The 14,379-nt window shown below is 53.5% G+C and overlaps 4 protein-coding genes across 6 annotated transcripts; 2 read left to right on the forward strand and 2 right to left on the reverse strand.

Annotated features, from left to right (window-relative positions):
- Window positions 1-401: 401 nt before the first annotated feature.
- On the forward strand, window positions 402-2,350 carry PV07_12389 (the record flags this gene model as incomplete). 2 transcript variants are annotated; one of them, XM_016399913.1, is made up of 4 exons in its annotated part: window positions 402-726; window positions 809-888; window positions 945-1,407; window positions 1,514-2,350. In XM_016399913.1, exons 1-4 carry the CDS (start codon window positions 718-720, stop codon window positions 2,108-2,110), a joined length of 1,149 nt encoding a protein of 382 aa, XP_016242725.1. In that variant the 5' UTR covers window positions 402-717. The 2 variants fall into 2 exon arrangements, with proteins under 2 accessions (XP_016242725.1, XP_016242726.1); XM_016399914.1 differs by having other exon boundaries at window positions 809-1,407; window positions 1,514-2,110.
- A 2,213-nt stretch (window positions 2,351-4,563) lies between these two features.
- Window positions 4,564-8,013, forward strand: PV07_12390. 2 transcript variants are annotated; one of them, XM_016399915.1, is made up of 5 exons: window positions 4,564-4,839; window positions 4,897-5,139; window positions 5,232-5,289; window positions 5,349-6,055; window positions 6,185-8,013. In XM_016399915.1, the coding sequence occupies exons 2-5, from the start codon at window positions 4,984-4,986 to the stop codon at window positions 7,115-7,117; spliced, it is 1,854 nt and encodes a 617-aa protein (XP_016242727.1). In that variant the 5' UTR covers window positions 4,564-4,839; window positions 4,897-4,983; the 3' UTR covers window positions 7,118-8,013. The 2 variants fall into 2 exon arrangements, with proteins under 2 accessions (XP_016242727.1, XP_016242728.1); XM_016399916.1 differs by having other exon boundaries at window positions 4,564-4,824.
- A 497-nt stretch (window positions 8,014-8,510) lies between these two features.
- PV07_12391 (uncharacterized protein) lies at window positions 8,511-12,561 on the reverse strand. Its single transcript, XM_016399917.1, has one exon. The coding sequence runs from the start codon at window positions 12,385-12,387 to the stop codon at window positions 9,238-9,240; it is 3,150 nt and encodes a 1,049-aa protein (XP_016242729.1). The 5' UTR covers window positions 12,388-12,561; the 3' UTR covers window positions 8,511-9,237.
- A 175-nt stretch (window positions 12,562-12,736) lies between these two features.
- Window positions 12,737-13,912, reverse strand: PV07_12392 (uncharacterized protein). Its single transcript, XM_016399918.1, has 2 exons — window positions 13,672-13,912; window positions 12,737-13,613 (listed from the first exon to the last, which is right to left on the reverse strand). The coding sequence occupies exons 1-2, from the start codon at window positions 13,727-13,729 to the stop codon at window positions 12,799-12,801; spliced, it is 873 nt and encodes a 290-aa protein (XP_016242730.1). The 5' UTR covers window positions 13,730-13,912; the 3' UTR covers window positions 12,737-12,798.
- Window positions 13,913-14,379: the final 467 nt, after the last annotated feature.

Raw genomic sequence — 14,379 nt, forward strand, 5'->3', positions numbered from 1 at the left:
GTGTGCACCTTGATTCTGCCGATCATAGAGACAAGGATATACTCTATCCAGGCTGCAAAGTAAATAAAAGACGAATATCAGGCCCAAAAGATGACTTGCGTTATCTCCAAATGGTACATGGATGCCACGTGTGTACTGTAAATGTTTCTGCACTGCTCACCCCATTATAACAGAGCACTGTCTTCGTCGTGGTCGAGCAACGGCGCCGTGCACTTCAGACTCTTATGATCAACCGTAAATTGCGTGCTTGACAGATCCGTTCCACGTCGTCTCTGAGTGGCTGAACCCGACTCCCTGTTGGACTGTTCAGCTCCATTCAGTAACGTATTGTGGATAAGGATGCTGATATTCTCAGCCTTGCGAGGTCGTAGCAGCGATATCTAGTTGTATACGAGCTTCGGGTCTCAGGCAGAGAGGCCTTATGGCCATGGGAAGGGAGCATTCTGCAGATGTAGAATGCCCCATTCCTGTACTGGCCGATTGTGCCCCGCACTCGCTATACATTGACCCATTCTCCTCTCAGGACGTGATTGGGGTTTCGGGGAACAGCGTCAGCGAGTGCAATTGCGAGATGGCGGTGGGAACAATCACCCTCATCCTTCGGACCTCCCACCGCTCCCTCGGCCACAGACCACCGCATCATCCATCTCAACAGCCATATCTTCTCTTCGGGTGCTATCTTTCCAAAGAGCATCACAGACGCCGTACTCCTCCGCCATGCCGGTTGTAGGTCTACCGTGCATTTTGCTGCCTGGGCTTCATGCTGGCAAGGGACAGCTCACAATGACTGACTGACCGGCTGGAATAGGTCAAAGTTTGTCCGTACGACGATGGCACGGTCGAGAAGCCCATCAATCGGGAACCCTACATGATCGATCTCGTTTCAAGGTATGGGAACGTTCCCTTTCCCTGGTCAAGAATAGCCTCTCAATGGCCCACAACAGCTTCATCACCAAAAGCGACAATTATGACCGGAACCACGGCCCAATTCAGCACAAGATCGGGACGGATCACCGAGTCACAGTAGACGGGGCGGGCTTCGTCTCCGAGACTCTCAGTTTCACCGTCGACCAGCTCGTGAATGACTTCCCGCAAGCCAGGGTGACCTGCACGCTGCAGTGCGCTGGAAACCGCCGACACACCATGCGCACACGCATCAAGGAGGTCTTGGGTGTAGATTGGGAGGATGCTGCTCTCATGACATGTGCGTGGGAGGGCCCTCGGGTTCGTGACATCCTGCTCGCGGCCGGAGTCCAGGACCACCACACCATGGGTGACAACGTACCACCGAAGCATGTCCACTTTGCCAATTATGGCGGCAGGACTCAGGCCGACGAGTGGTATGGAGGGAGCATCCCCTTCGACCGGGCTATGGACCCAGCCATGGATGTGATCCTGGCGGTCAAGGTACGAATCGCGAGCGCTTCGTAACCCTTCCCCCTTTTCGGCGGCACGTCTGCTGACTTGTCACCTCTCGGGCACGTCTGCTGACTTGTAACCTCTCGGGCAACAGATGAATGGCTTGCCTTTGCCAGCCCGACACGGCTTCCCCGTCCGCGCCATCGTCCCGGGAGTTCTGGGCGCTCGTTCTGTGAAATGGCTTGACCGCGTCACCGTTTCCGACAGGGAATCACCATGTTTCTATCAGCAGCGTGACTACAAGATTTTGCCGCCGGAGGCAGTTTGTGCTGAAACCGCTGAGAAATATTGGGACCAGTGTCCCTCGATGCTGGACATGCCCATTAACTCTTGTGTTGCGTACCCAATCTCGGGCTCCACCATTGTTCTGCCTTCATCCGGGATGATTGAGGTGCTTGGGTATGCCGTTCCACAAGGCGCTCAAGGCCCGGTTGTCAGAGTTCAGGTGTCGGGTGATGAAGGCAGGACTTGGACCGATGCGCACCTCGAGGATGGTGGCAAAGATGCGAGCCGGTGGACCTGGTCTTTGTGGCAGGCCGAGATCAAGATGGAGAAGGGCAAAGACCAAAGGATTTTCGCAAAAGCCACCGACGCCGGAGGTAATACGCAGACCTGTGAACGATCAGCTTGGAATTTGAGAGGCGTGGCCTACAATGGCTATGAAGCTGCATTCGATTTGACCATTCTCTAGGTGATTGTTCTGGAGCAGTCTGTGATCAGCAGCAGATCGTGGTTGATTTTGAGTGAGAGGTTGAGCAAAAGAGAGCGTTTCCAGCCTTTCACCTCTGATATAGCGGTTTGTTTATGGTGAGTTTGACAGCGGCACAGCCGGGGATGGGTGTTCGGATTGGGCATCAGGATCAGCTGTAGCACAGGTCGATCCATAGCCCGACAAGATACCAATACTGCAAGATGAACATCTTGTCCTAAGACTGACATTGGGCATCTATGCTTTGCTTTCTGGTAACCTCGGATCTGAAGATCTGGAGGATCTCCATCTGTCGGTCTTCCCAGGAGAGAAATCCAATATGAGGCACATGAGGTCAACCAGGCTACCTGAGGCATGGCATCACTGGCTCAGCTGACGATGAATGGGCTGGCAGGTCGCTTGTGATGGAAGCTCAAAGTGGTTTGGTTGGGGGTCGGTAGTAAAAGAGAGGGAGGTGGGGAGCTAACTGTCTAGCTTAGGTAGGTTCTTAGCCGATTGGAAGGGCCACCGAAAGGGAGGGTGAAAGGGAGAGGGCCCGGGACAGCGTGGGCAACCCGGAGCACGGGCAAAGGCACGGGCGCGGGCGTGGGCGTGCCGCTTCAGCACCTGCAGCCTGCAGCAAGCCCGTTTCAGACGGCCCTTCCCATGCCACCAAGCCCACCAAACCCAGAAGTTCACTGCAATATATTATTACTTGTAGTAGTGTCTTGATCCGACAATGACGTGGTTGTTTCCAGCGTGCGGGAACTACTTGCTCGTTATGTTATCACGTTGGAGGCGATATAGGCCTTGATTTGCATTTTGCCTTGACAAGCAGTAGCGGTGCTCTCTATATTCTTCATTCCCAATGTGAAGTATAGATTTGCACGGTGACCACCCATCAACCTCAGGTGCTTTTCTTGAGGCGCACAAAGTATTTCCGTGTCAGATGGTGGCACTTATTCTTCGAAGCTGGATTGCCACAAGCCATGGCCCACGAATCCCTGCTGCCCTAGCCCTCAGGGCCTTGTCAAAACCCATCTGCTCGTGCACCGGAACTCGGGAATGGGCGCCTTTCCCTTCTGGAATTGATAGTCACTTGACATTCGAGTCTGGCAAGTGCCCTCTACTCCCTACCAGGATGGACGACCACGGGCTGTGGTCTGCGCACTCGGCGTGCATTGGCAGACGTGATGTGATAGACAGGACCCTTGTTGTCAATCTGTGTCAACCTGCGTCAGCCAGTGCAAGGAAACAAGACCGTCAACACAACAGGCCTCCTCTTTGTGGTACATTTGGGCCCCTCGGGGTGCCACTGGCAGCACGCCAACGCTCGGGGCTCATGGAAGACCTGAAGACCAACGCACCAGCCTGCAGACAGTGCAGAGTCGAGGGTGGACCCGCGCGCTGAGGATGATGGATGCGGTCCCGGAGCACAAAAGTGTGAAGTTCTGCTTGATTAAGTGGCATCTGTTTCCGTTAAGCTTTTTCGCACAGAGGCCTCGCTGCGAATCCCACGTTTCCGGAATTTGGTGGATGTGGTAGAGAGCCCAGCAGTAGCCCACAGTTAGTAGCCTAACTGACAGCCTCTCCCCTGGCACGCATGGGAGCTTCTAGCTCACGGAATTGACAGGCGGGGCCTTACTTGAACCGTGCTTCGCAGCTCCACCAGCCAGCATTAGTTGATCAGGCCGTTTACCGGAAGTCCAGGGCCCAGCGTCCTGAAACAAGCCACATTGACCACGCAGGTGGGAGACAATTATTAAATTTTTCTGACGTCCTTGGTCTATGTTTGTTTGTGCGAGTGTGGCCGCGGTTGGCTGCACGCGAAGAAGGCTGTCAGATACTGCAGACATCCACGAGAGGGCATTGCAAAATAAGACGTCGCGTGCTGAAAGAGACAGTATTAGTAGAGCAGGAATGAACGGGGATGCTGGTCGCATTCATGCTGGCTTTCCCCTTCTCTGTGCCGTCATCAATCAAACATGCGTAGGACGGCATGGGCAGCCCATGGCCACGGTACCCTCGCCTGGCGGCCCCCCGGAGTGATGGAGACCAAGCAGTAGGCAGATGCTTCGAGGGTCGCACTTCCATGCACCTGAGATTCGAGAAAATATGGGTGACAGCAACAGCCCCAACGGCCTACGCAGGCCCACCATCTGAGGAATCCCAGTGGACGGAGTCTTTTTGCACAAGTACCGCGGGCATTGGATTTGCACCGTGGAAAAAAGGAACAAAGAGAGAATCGCTTGCAAACCAGCCACCACCAAAACCCAGGAATCCGGTCAGTGGTCTGCAGCCGTTTGTTCCTTAACTTAGGTTTAGCGGTTTGGTTTGCGTGGGAGTGGGATAGAGTAAGCCCACTGGTGACTGGAGTGGAAAAGCCGAGTTGAACGTGAGTTTGTGGTTTAGCTCCCCCGATTTTGCCTCGACAAACTTGACTGCTTGCACCCGAAGTCAACTCCATCTCTGCTGTCGTTTCCACTTGGGATTCTCATCTTTCTCCCCAACTCACATTCGCAGCCATCGGCACCACTCCCGTCCCTTTTGATCTTTGTCGAATTGCCTCTCTTTTCCTCCAGATCCTGTTGTCTTCAGGGGGAAGCCGAGAGAGGTTGGCCTGTATCAAATTCATCTTCGCCGCTTGTCCTGCACTTACCTTCCCCGAGCTGCTGGAGTTGGGTCGGGTGTCTGCTTTTTTTTCTGACTCGACGTTTGTGAGCTCTTCTCTGGTACCCTTTTCTTACCCTGCCCACTCGTCGAAAATTCCTGGCTGACGAGGTCAAAAGCATAGCCCAAAATCTCGACTTGCTCGATAATTTGCCCGCCTACCCTGTCCTCCCAGCGTAACTACCTGTCAAACTTTTCCATCCGCCATGGCGACCGCTGCTCCATCAGTGCCCAAGCTTGACCGCTACGTGGTCATCCACGTTGCGACCACTTGCGATGAACATGGTGTTTATGTCACAAAAGATTCTGCAGAAGTGATTGAACTGGGTTGGATCTTGCTCGACAGTAAGACGTGTGACGAGGTATGTGTTCTTGGCGATCCCTGCTACGGAGGAGGATAAAGGAGATGAAAGGCGATGAAAGAAAAGACCGGACCTGTTGACGGATGTTCCAGATCTATCGGGAGAGCGTCCTAGTGAAGCCCGTCAACACGCCCATCACACCCCTTTGCAGTGAGTACTTGTGTGTCGGGAGGACGGAGATTTGCATGAACTGATCCTTGGAATCACAGCCAGCCTCACCACGTTGACTTGGGAGCACGTTCGCAATGCCGGCTCTTTCCGAGATGCAGTCACTCGCTTCGACCATTTCGCTCAGGAGCACCTTATATCCAAGAACCTGGAGTTTTCCTTTGTGACACTGGATTCCTGGGACTTGCGGGTCCAGTTGCCTCGAGAAGCTCGCGACAAGGCAGTCGTCCTACCGGCATACCTGCAACACTCGCGGACCTTCGACTTGCGTTCAGAGTATGCCCGATGGCAGCAGCACCATCCAGAGTCCCTGCCCTTCGGCCCCAGTTCCCTAGCAAACATCTGTGCTGCTCTTGAGGTGGAGCCTGTGCAATCGTCGGCGCCAATCAAGCACAACCTGCCCTTCCATCTGCAGGCATTGGCGCCTGCCTCGCCTCGGCGGGCCATGGAAGAGGCAGTCACTCTTGCCAGGGTGCTCCGCGGCCTCATTCGGAAGTCTCAGCCCGCCCATGAGCATCCGGATGTTTTGACTCGCCCCATGGACGCCAGGGCCGATGTGAATGCCTTCCTGAAGGAACGCAGCAAGGTTCTACACATGAACGGTCTGCCACACGACACAACTCAGTCAGAACTTGAAAGCTGGTTTACTCAATTCGGAGGGAGGCCAATCGCTTTCTGGACCCTTCGTACTCCAGATCAGCACAAGCCCACAGGGTCAGGTTTCGCCGTGTTCTCTTCGCACGAAGAGGTATGTCTCACTTTCATTTCCCAGTTTCACCTCTACGGCACTGATATTAACCCTTTCCCCCATTACCCTCAACCTCGGCGCCGTTTCCTTTCCACATATCCAGTACTGACACAAATTTTGTCTTCGCAGGCCGCTGAAAGTCTCTGTATGAACGGACGCGCCCTCAACGAAAAGGCCATCGAGGTCTCGCCTTCTTCAAGCCGAGTCCTCGATCGTGCCGCCGAGATCTTGACTCCGTTCCCTCCCAGCAAAAACCGACCACGACCAGGTGACTGGAACTGTCCTTCATGTGGCTTCTCCAACTTCCAACGCCGTACTGCCTGCTTCAGATGTTCTTTCCCTGCTGGAGGGGCCACGGGTGTTGATCCATACTACAATTCCTACGCCGGTTATGGACCTCCTCACATGATGGGACATCATCCTCACATGGGACATCATGGACATGGAGTGGGACATCACGGCCGTGGCGGAGCTGGTATTGTCCCTTTCAGAGCTGGTGATTGGCGATGCGGCGCAGAAGGCTGTTCGTACCACAACTTTGCCAAGAATGTCAACTGTCTGCGCTGTGGTGCGCCTCGCTCTGGAGCTGCAGTCGTGGTCGATTCGGCCTATCCTTCTCCAATGGCACCGCCTTCGGAGTATGGTATGGGACCAGGTTCGATGGCCAGCACTCCAGGACCCGCTCCATATGGTGCTGGTGCGGCTGCTTTCGGTTCTGGTGCAGCTTTTGCCCAGCCACCAAGTCAATTTGGCATGCCTTCTGGTATGGGTGGTCCACCAGCCGCTCCCTTCCCACAGATGGGCAGCATGACTCCCGGCTACGCATCCAGCACCATGTCTCACTCCTCCTTTGGTCCTGCGGCTCAAGCTGCTTTCAGTGGTGCCGTTGACACGAATGCACCGAGCAATCTTCCTCAGAATGGCTTTTACGGCAACGGACCTGGTGGAGATCCCTTCGCCTTCCTCTCTGCTGGCATTGACAGCCTCAGCATGGTGACGCCTGATGAAAACCAAGGCCCTCGTCGCAATGGTGGTCCTCAGAGCGCGAAAAGCCCGGCTTAACCACCCCGATCGCCCCGAACTCTGCCTTCCCAAGTCGCCACGCAACGTCACTAAAGTTCACTCATTGGCTGATTAACGACTCCGACGACATCTTTCATGTTGAGCAAGGTTGTCTACTTCATTTTTTTTCCCGACTTTCATGTACTTGATTCTTGGCAGATTCAATGCACATCTGTTTACTAGCTTTGTATCGTGGATATTGGCGGGCGGTGCTGGAGGCTGGGCTGCTGGAGGGTTTGAACTTGGTCGAAAGCGCCGGCAATGGGGACAATCTTTGCATATGAGGGACGACCTAGAGAACTTGGCTTGTGTTTTTGCTCGGGACCATGGGGCTGGGATTGAAGAAGATGCGATGAGGCACAAATTGCGATTGAACAACCCAGGAATAGGCGGCACGAACAAGGGAGCATGGAGGTCTAGAGAAAACAAAAACTACCTGGTACAAGTGCGAGCAAAACTGTATGGCATCGATGGGACTGTGTTGCGTTGGAGCTTGTGCGTGCCCATGTGTATGTTGCTGTTGTCTAGGGGCTATTGCCAGCATAGCGAAGGAGCAAGAGCGTGGAACAAAGGGTATGGATCAGGACAAGGGCAAAAAGGGACAGACAAAAGTTGTGGAAAAACATCCAGTATGACATCGAACAGGACCGAGCACAACCAGGCTGCGACACAACCCCGGCACATACGTTTTGAGAACGCCCACAGTATGATCTGTTTGCACATGGCTATTTGAGGAATGGGAGAATTCGAAGCTGGACATTGGCAATCACGGTCAAGGATGGCTTTAACTAACTTGTTCAAACGCGGGTGGACAATGTCAAATCACTTTTGAAAAACTTGATGGACTTGGTGTCGGCCGTTGCAGGATGTGATTCTTGTAGTGGTGGTGGTGGTGGTGGTGGTGGTGGTGGTGGTGGGCATTGCTCGCGTACACTTTGTTTCTTCTCCTCGTAATCGTGCTGGCCTGACCAAGACTGACATTGGACTTCCCATTCTTTTCCTTCGCACACTTCTCAGTTTTTGTTCTTCTGCGTCATACAAGGGTGGTGAGGAGCTTCAGCCATATTGCGTCCGCGACCGATGCCGCTCTCCGCGAGCAGAGAGGGACCTCATCGATGGCTCAGACTCGTCGTCCGTGTCCTTGGATATCCGTTACCGCCTAGACGTGTGCCGACCTACATACAGACTGTCTGCTTGCCTGCCTGCCAACATTCCGAGCACCTGGGCACGAGATGCGTGACTGCCACTCCTGCCACTACCAACGACACCAACGACACCAGCGACAACGACATTCGCATTCACGTCACAAATGTGCACGATCTAGAGGTTAAGGAGCACCAGCACCAGCAAAGCAGGGATACGCAACTCGGTAATATACAGGACAAGAGTCAGGGTTGGCAAGAGGTGGTAGTTCGATTGCGGGATCAACGTGTATGGTCAACTATAACTAGACGGTTCAAAGTGATATTGATATAACTTGTTCTATCTCTTGGGACCCTTCCCTGCTATGCCTAGAGTCCCTGGTCCGCTCCCACAAGATACATCCCTCGTGGACACTCGATATCTGGAAGCCAGACATGAGGGGTCCGGGGAGGGCCAGCTTTGGGCGGACGAGGCTCTTGCCCACTGAATGTGGACGTGGGAAGAATCTCTCAACACCACTCATTAACCCACCTTCAAGGCTGCGGCACCTCGAAATTTTGGATGTTCCCTGTCCCGGGGGATTGCGTGTCGCGAAGCAACTCTCCCAGGCAGCGTCGATCAGGTCGCCATACAACCGCCCACTCAGCAGAGGTTTGAAATGTTGAAACTAGTGCTGCTTGCAACCTGCAAATCTTCGACTTCCTTCACACCCGAAAGAGCACCGGAGCATTGCTTGAACCAAAGATCCGCAACAGGGCGCCGGCACCGCTATAGCAGCCGGTCAACGTGAACCCCATAGTACAAAATCAACGCTTGCTCTTCACGCTCATGTAGAACTGATATCTCCTCTTTCTCGGTAGCGCCTCAAGCCAGAACCCCATGAACACAGCTTGTACCACATCGGCCGCTCGCTATTCACAATTCGCAGATTCGAATGGAAGACTTCGCATCTTCCCGATATCATGATTCCAGCGATGTTATCCCTGTGCCTGGGCTTGTTGGACTTGAGCAGCCTGGGTCGCAGCGGCATGGTTCACAACACTCTGCAAGACGTCACGGTCTCCTTGCTCCAAGATCGCCGTCAAGTTTTGATATAGCTGGGGCTGTTCTGCCTGGAGCGTGTCCAAAGACTCCTTGAACGCGGAATAAGGATCGAACTTGTCCAGCGGGCTCTCCAGAAGGCTGTCATCGTCGAGGACGCTATCATCGTCATCATCTGCCAGAGCGCCAAATTTCTTGGCCTCTTCGCTGAGGAAGTCCAGATAGGCCTGTGATTCGTCTTTGATATCACCTTTGGTATCCGGTAAAGAGGCCGCACTCACGTTACCCCATTCCTGCCCCTCGGCGCCAGGTTCGTCAGCCCAATCTTCAGCTTCGTCGTCCGACCCATAGTCTGATATCGTGTCAGACACGCCGTCAGAGGCTTTGACAGCCTCCTCCCGTTGCTTGATCGCAGCGGGAAGAGTTCGGAAGAGATAAGTTGCCCCAGTCAGAAGGCGTGGCCAGCCGGTTTGGACAGAATGAGGAACTTGGTCGGCACGGATGGTGAGGAGGGAGCAGATGGCCGCAAGACAAAGTTTCTTGTCGTGGACCCGGCGGAAATTGTCAATCATGCCGAACCAGATCGAGAAGAATTTGTTGGTCCAACCATGTGATTCAAGGACCTGGAGTGCCAGAATGGGATTGTAATAGAGACAGTTGATAACCATCTCTACCAGATGCAGTTTGTAACTTTTGATCACTGTCTTGGCTTGTGCGCTGGTCAAAACCTCCATGGGCAAGGTCACAAAAGTCGGTATGTAGCTGTCGAGAGGGCCACCTCGAAGATTCAGCATCATGGCCTCGGCCAGCTTGCATCCGCAGATGCGATCCACACCTCCGACCTTGGGATCGGAGAAGATGTCTCGGACCATACCGGCTATTGCTGCCAGGTATGGTGGGTGTTCGATGAACCTTTGCTGACCGTAAGTAACGAAGTTGTCTAGAGCAGGCAGCATGTCTTCTAGGTACAGTTCGGCGCCGTCTTTGAACGTTTTGTGCATCAGCTCAAAGGCTTGCCACATTGTTGGCGATATGGATTTTGAGGCATAGGTACACGAATCAATGATTTCAAAGACTTCGTTGTAGAGATCATAGAGCTTGTTTTCCAGGGTGATGGTAATGACCGGCATAAGGATGGATTCGAGAAGGAGCAGAACGTCTGGTGTTGCCTCGAGAGTAAGAATAAGAGTGCCGACTGTCTGCAGCACTCCTAGCGCCGCGATGGACTTGTCGTCCAGATACTCGTTGTGTGCATCGCCAGTTTCCGCCGCCCTGGCCTCATTCCGTTCCAGAATTTCCCGGATGATTCGAAGATACGTGTCTCGCAGATTGGTACTCAGTGCTACCGCAAAGGGGGTGAGTTGCTCTGCGAAAACTTCGACAAAGTCCTCCATGACGTTGGACAGCGAGTCGACGTCAACTTCGTTCATCAATTGCAGCAGTTGATGCATGATTTGTGGAATGTTCGACTGCATTGTGATGCGGATGGCATCATGCCTGATAAGGGGTTGCAGGGCCAATGAAGCCTCCACCCTGACAGGCAGTTCTGGATCAGCCATGGACTCCATTATGTTCTGGTAGATGATCATGAGATTGTTCTGGTCCTTGAAATCCAGCTGCTCATACTTCTCCATTGTCTCACAGGCTCTAGCCCGCAGAAAGCCATGGGGGGACCTAAACTCGGGGAACACATGGCGCACGAAGAAGTATTCAACCTGATCGGCAATCGGGCTCTTCTTGCCCAATATGACCGATGCGAGGGAACCTATCATCCGAAGAGCACCATCTTTCTCTCGCGGGTTCTTTTGGTCATCCGGAGCAGACTCGTAGCGAGAAACGACCTCATTGACGTACGAGAGGATGACGTAAGTCTGTTGTTTCCGCGATTTTGTCAGAGCGATTAAAAAATTGGTCGCGGCCATGTCTGGCGCAGAGACTTCCTCGTAGTAGTTGAGTTTCCGGTGCAAGTAGTCGGCCGGATTGTCTGTGAACAATTCCAAGTCCTCGTCGGAAAGACACATGACTGGGAAGATCAAATGTTTGATGAGGCTGTCCATGTGCGGCTTGAGCTTGTCCCACATCGCTTTGGGCTTCACACATTCTTCTAGAAAGATCAAGGTGTACGACAAAGAAGGCTTGCTCAGCCAGTGATTGCCCCCAACCCATTTCTCAATTTCGCCGAGATAGCCCTTGAGAATTTCCGGCGCAAAATTTGTGATGAAGTTCTTTGCGAATCCACCATATTCCTTCTCTTGAGCCGAGGACAGCGCTGATGGGTTCCCATACCTCACAAAGAGCCTGTTGAGGTTTGCGTAGGACCATTTCCGTGCTTTCCACCAATGATTGCGTTCCCGGTCTTCAGCATCGTCGGGCATAGCACTCTCCGGAGGCTTCTTTGAGATGATGGTCAAGAAGAGAGTGCACCAGTCCACAGTCGCCTGGTGCGACTGGAGCGGGACAGGTAGGCCATAGTAGACAGCATGTTTGTAGCATTTGACGCATATCCTGAGCATTTCACCTGCTTCCAGACTGGTTTCATTCACCAACTTATTGCCGATGCCCAACAAGGTGGGGAAGGCCACGTTGACGACCTTGTCCAAATTTTGCCTTTCTTCCCCAGCGCGGAAACGATATGTGCGACAAACAGCCAACAGACACTGCAGCCCTGCATAGACCTGGTTGGCATCTTGAGTATTCATCAATTGCAGCGTAATATCCATCAGCTCGGGCCATTTTGTGGGAAAATCGTACTGCAGGATGGTCTGGAGGATGGGAATGAGCTGTGCTCGAATCAGCGGAGGAGAGGAGGACAAGACAGGCAGTAAGCGATCTCTGAAGGGCTTTCGTTCAGGCTCGGAAATGGGCTGGTGAGGAGTGTGTTCGGTGGCCCATCCCCGGGATATTCGATTCTTGAGGTAGACGGCAACCGACAGGCGGATGGGAGGGTCCTGCTCTGACTGTAGGATGTCGAGGAGGGCTCCGATGAAGCCAGGATGCTGTTCAGCTTGCTTCAGGGCCGTCTCAGCTTGGGAGCGGATGGTTGCGTCGGCTGACAAAGTCGACTGGATGGTGGTTCTCAGATCCATGGTCGTCGAAGAATGCTGCCCTTGATAGGGCCAATGCTTGAATACAACAAAACAGCCTAGGAAATCACAGAAGCTTCACAGCAAAGCAGACGTTGTGAGGATGCCGAGACAGGTCCTGCCAGCAGATAAATTTTTCTCATTTGCAGGTGGCAGTCGATGGCGGCGAGGGAGAAGTGCAATCCAATACGGAGTATGCCCCCAAAAACATCCCAAGATTCGAATGGGAGCGACCGCCAAGCCCCGCCAGCCTGATCACTTCTGACTAGTATGGCACCGTCCTCCGCCTCACCAGGTACAGGGCTTTTGGAAAATATGGAGCTCGAGTCTTGCCGCTCTATGTGCGTGTATGAGGTCTATGGTGCACATGTCGGAGAATTTGTAGGGTTCAGCACGGCAGGATTCAATCTTGTTCTATTCTACCTTCCTGACCTCATCCTTCAGGGTGGCTAGATGGACCACATAGCCGGAGCCAGACCGTAGCTGGGATGAAAGCTCTTGGTCCGGGACACGCCATACGTTGAATTCCTTCATTAAGGCGTCCAAAAACAATTCGCAGACTGTGTCAGAGCGAAGTTGTTGAGCCACCAAAACGACAGTCGGCTTTGTTGCCGTTGATCCCAGACGGCACGCATCCACACAAGTCTGCACCAACGGAGAGATGAGATACTCATTATAAACACAGTCGCAGAGCACAAGCAGGTCGATCAGAGCGCCAGCGGGGATGGCTGACTTGAGATTTTCAACGCTGTCCGCCTCCCAATCGAGGGGTAAGACCTTGAGGCGTTCTTCCTGAGCCACCCCTTTGTCGTTGGATTTCTTCTTGTAGCTCTTCTTCCCTTTCGGAGATGTCGCGTTGGCGGCTATGTTCTCCCTCAGGTATTTCACCACGTAGGCTTGATCCGTGAGGACATAGCACTGCACAAACCTCGACAGGACCAAGCCTAGCAAGCCGGTAACGCCACAACCAAGCTCGACCACCACCGCAGTGTCATATAGAGCGCCACTCAGTATTGAAGGCAAAGACGTCAACCATGCCGCCAGGAGTGGAGTAATCTTCCAGATCACCGCCCCTGTGGTTCCTTCCTGTCTATTGGAGTGGAGAAGGCCTGGGGATTGCCGCAGAATGTAGTCATGGCCAGCGATTTCAATCTCTAAAGAATCGGCCTTGGGGTCAACAAAGCCCAGGTTGTTGCTCGGGATGTCTCGGCTGAACAGGAGGAAAGTTTCTAGAGCTCTCGGTCAGACTACGATCCCCTTGATAGGTGTCCCACGAGAGTCATCTACCTTCGCCAGCATCTTCAATTGGATGTCCCAAGGCGGCGACAAACGACTGGGACGCCATCGCTGCTTATTCTCCAGAAAGGGGAGGTCCAACAAAAGGGCGCGTTCAGGTGTGGCCCTCCAGAGCTTCTTTGCTCCGCAAACCGAATGAACGCTGAAGCGCAGGCAGAGGGAGGCTCACATAAGCATGATGGCACTACCGTGAGCGTCGACCAAAAAGAGACATGGTTGAGCAATATTAATGGCTTGCTTGACTCGATATGACAAAAGGAGAGTAATAGCCTTACTACCTTGGGTATGTTGGTAGGAGGGACGGCTAAGTGGAGTCTAGGGACGCGATCCGAGGACGACGCATATCGTGCTTATGGCGGCCTTGTAATCGTACAGGCACCCCAGGGGTATGGAATACAAGATCTGCCTGTTGGCCACACGGTCTTGTGCAGTGTTGAGGGTCAAGAGTACTCGGTGCTGGCGATGAAAAAGAGCAACGAGAGTTGTTTGGGACTCGGAGATAGGGTGAGTATCTGGGCACAGGCGTAGGCTTGTCGGACCGACCAGTTGATCCGATGCTCCGGGCATCGTTTTGAGCCAGGAGGGATGGACGGATGATCGCTGGGCAGTCATTGGTGACACGCATCGTGCACCGCCACCGAGTCAACAGGATCTACTGCCTCTCGCATCGCAACACATCAGCTCTTCAAATTGAGTATC

Source organism: Cladophialophora immunda, assembly GCF_000835495.1.
Source record: "Cladophialophora immunda strain CBS 83496 unplaced genomic scaffold supercont1.8, whole genome shotgun sequence".
In the NCBI taxonomy this organism is placed as follows: Eukaryota; Fungi; Ascomycota; class Eurotiomycetes; order Chaetothyriales; family Herpotrichiellaceae; genus Cladophialophora; species Cladophialophora immunda.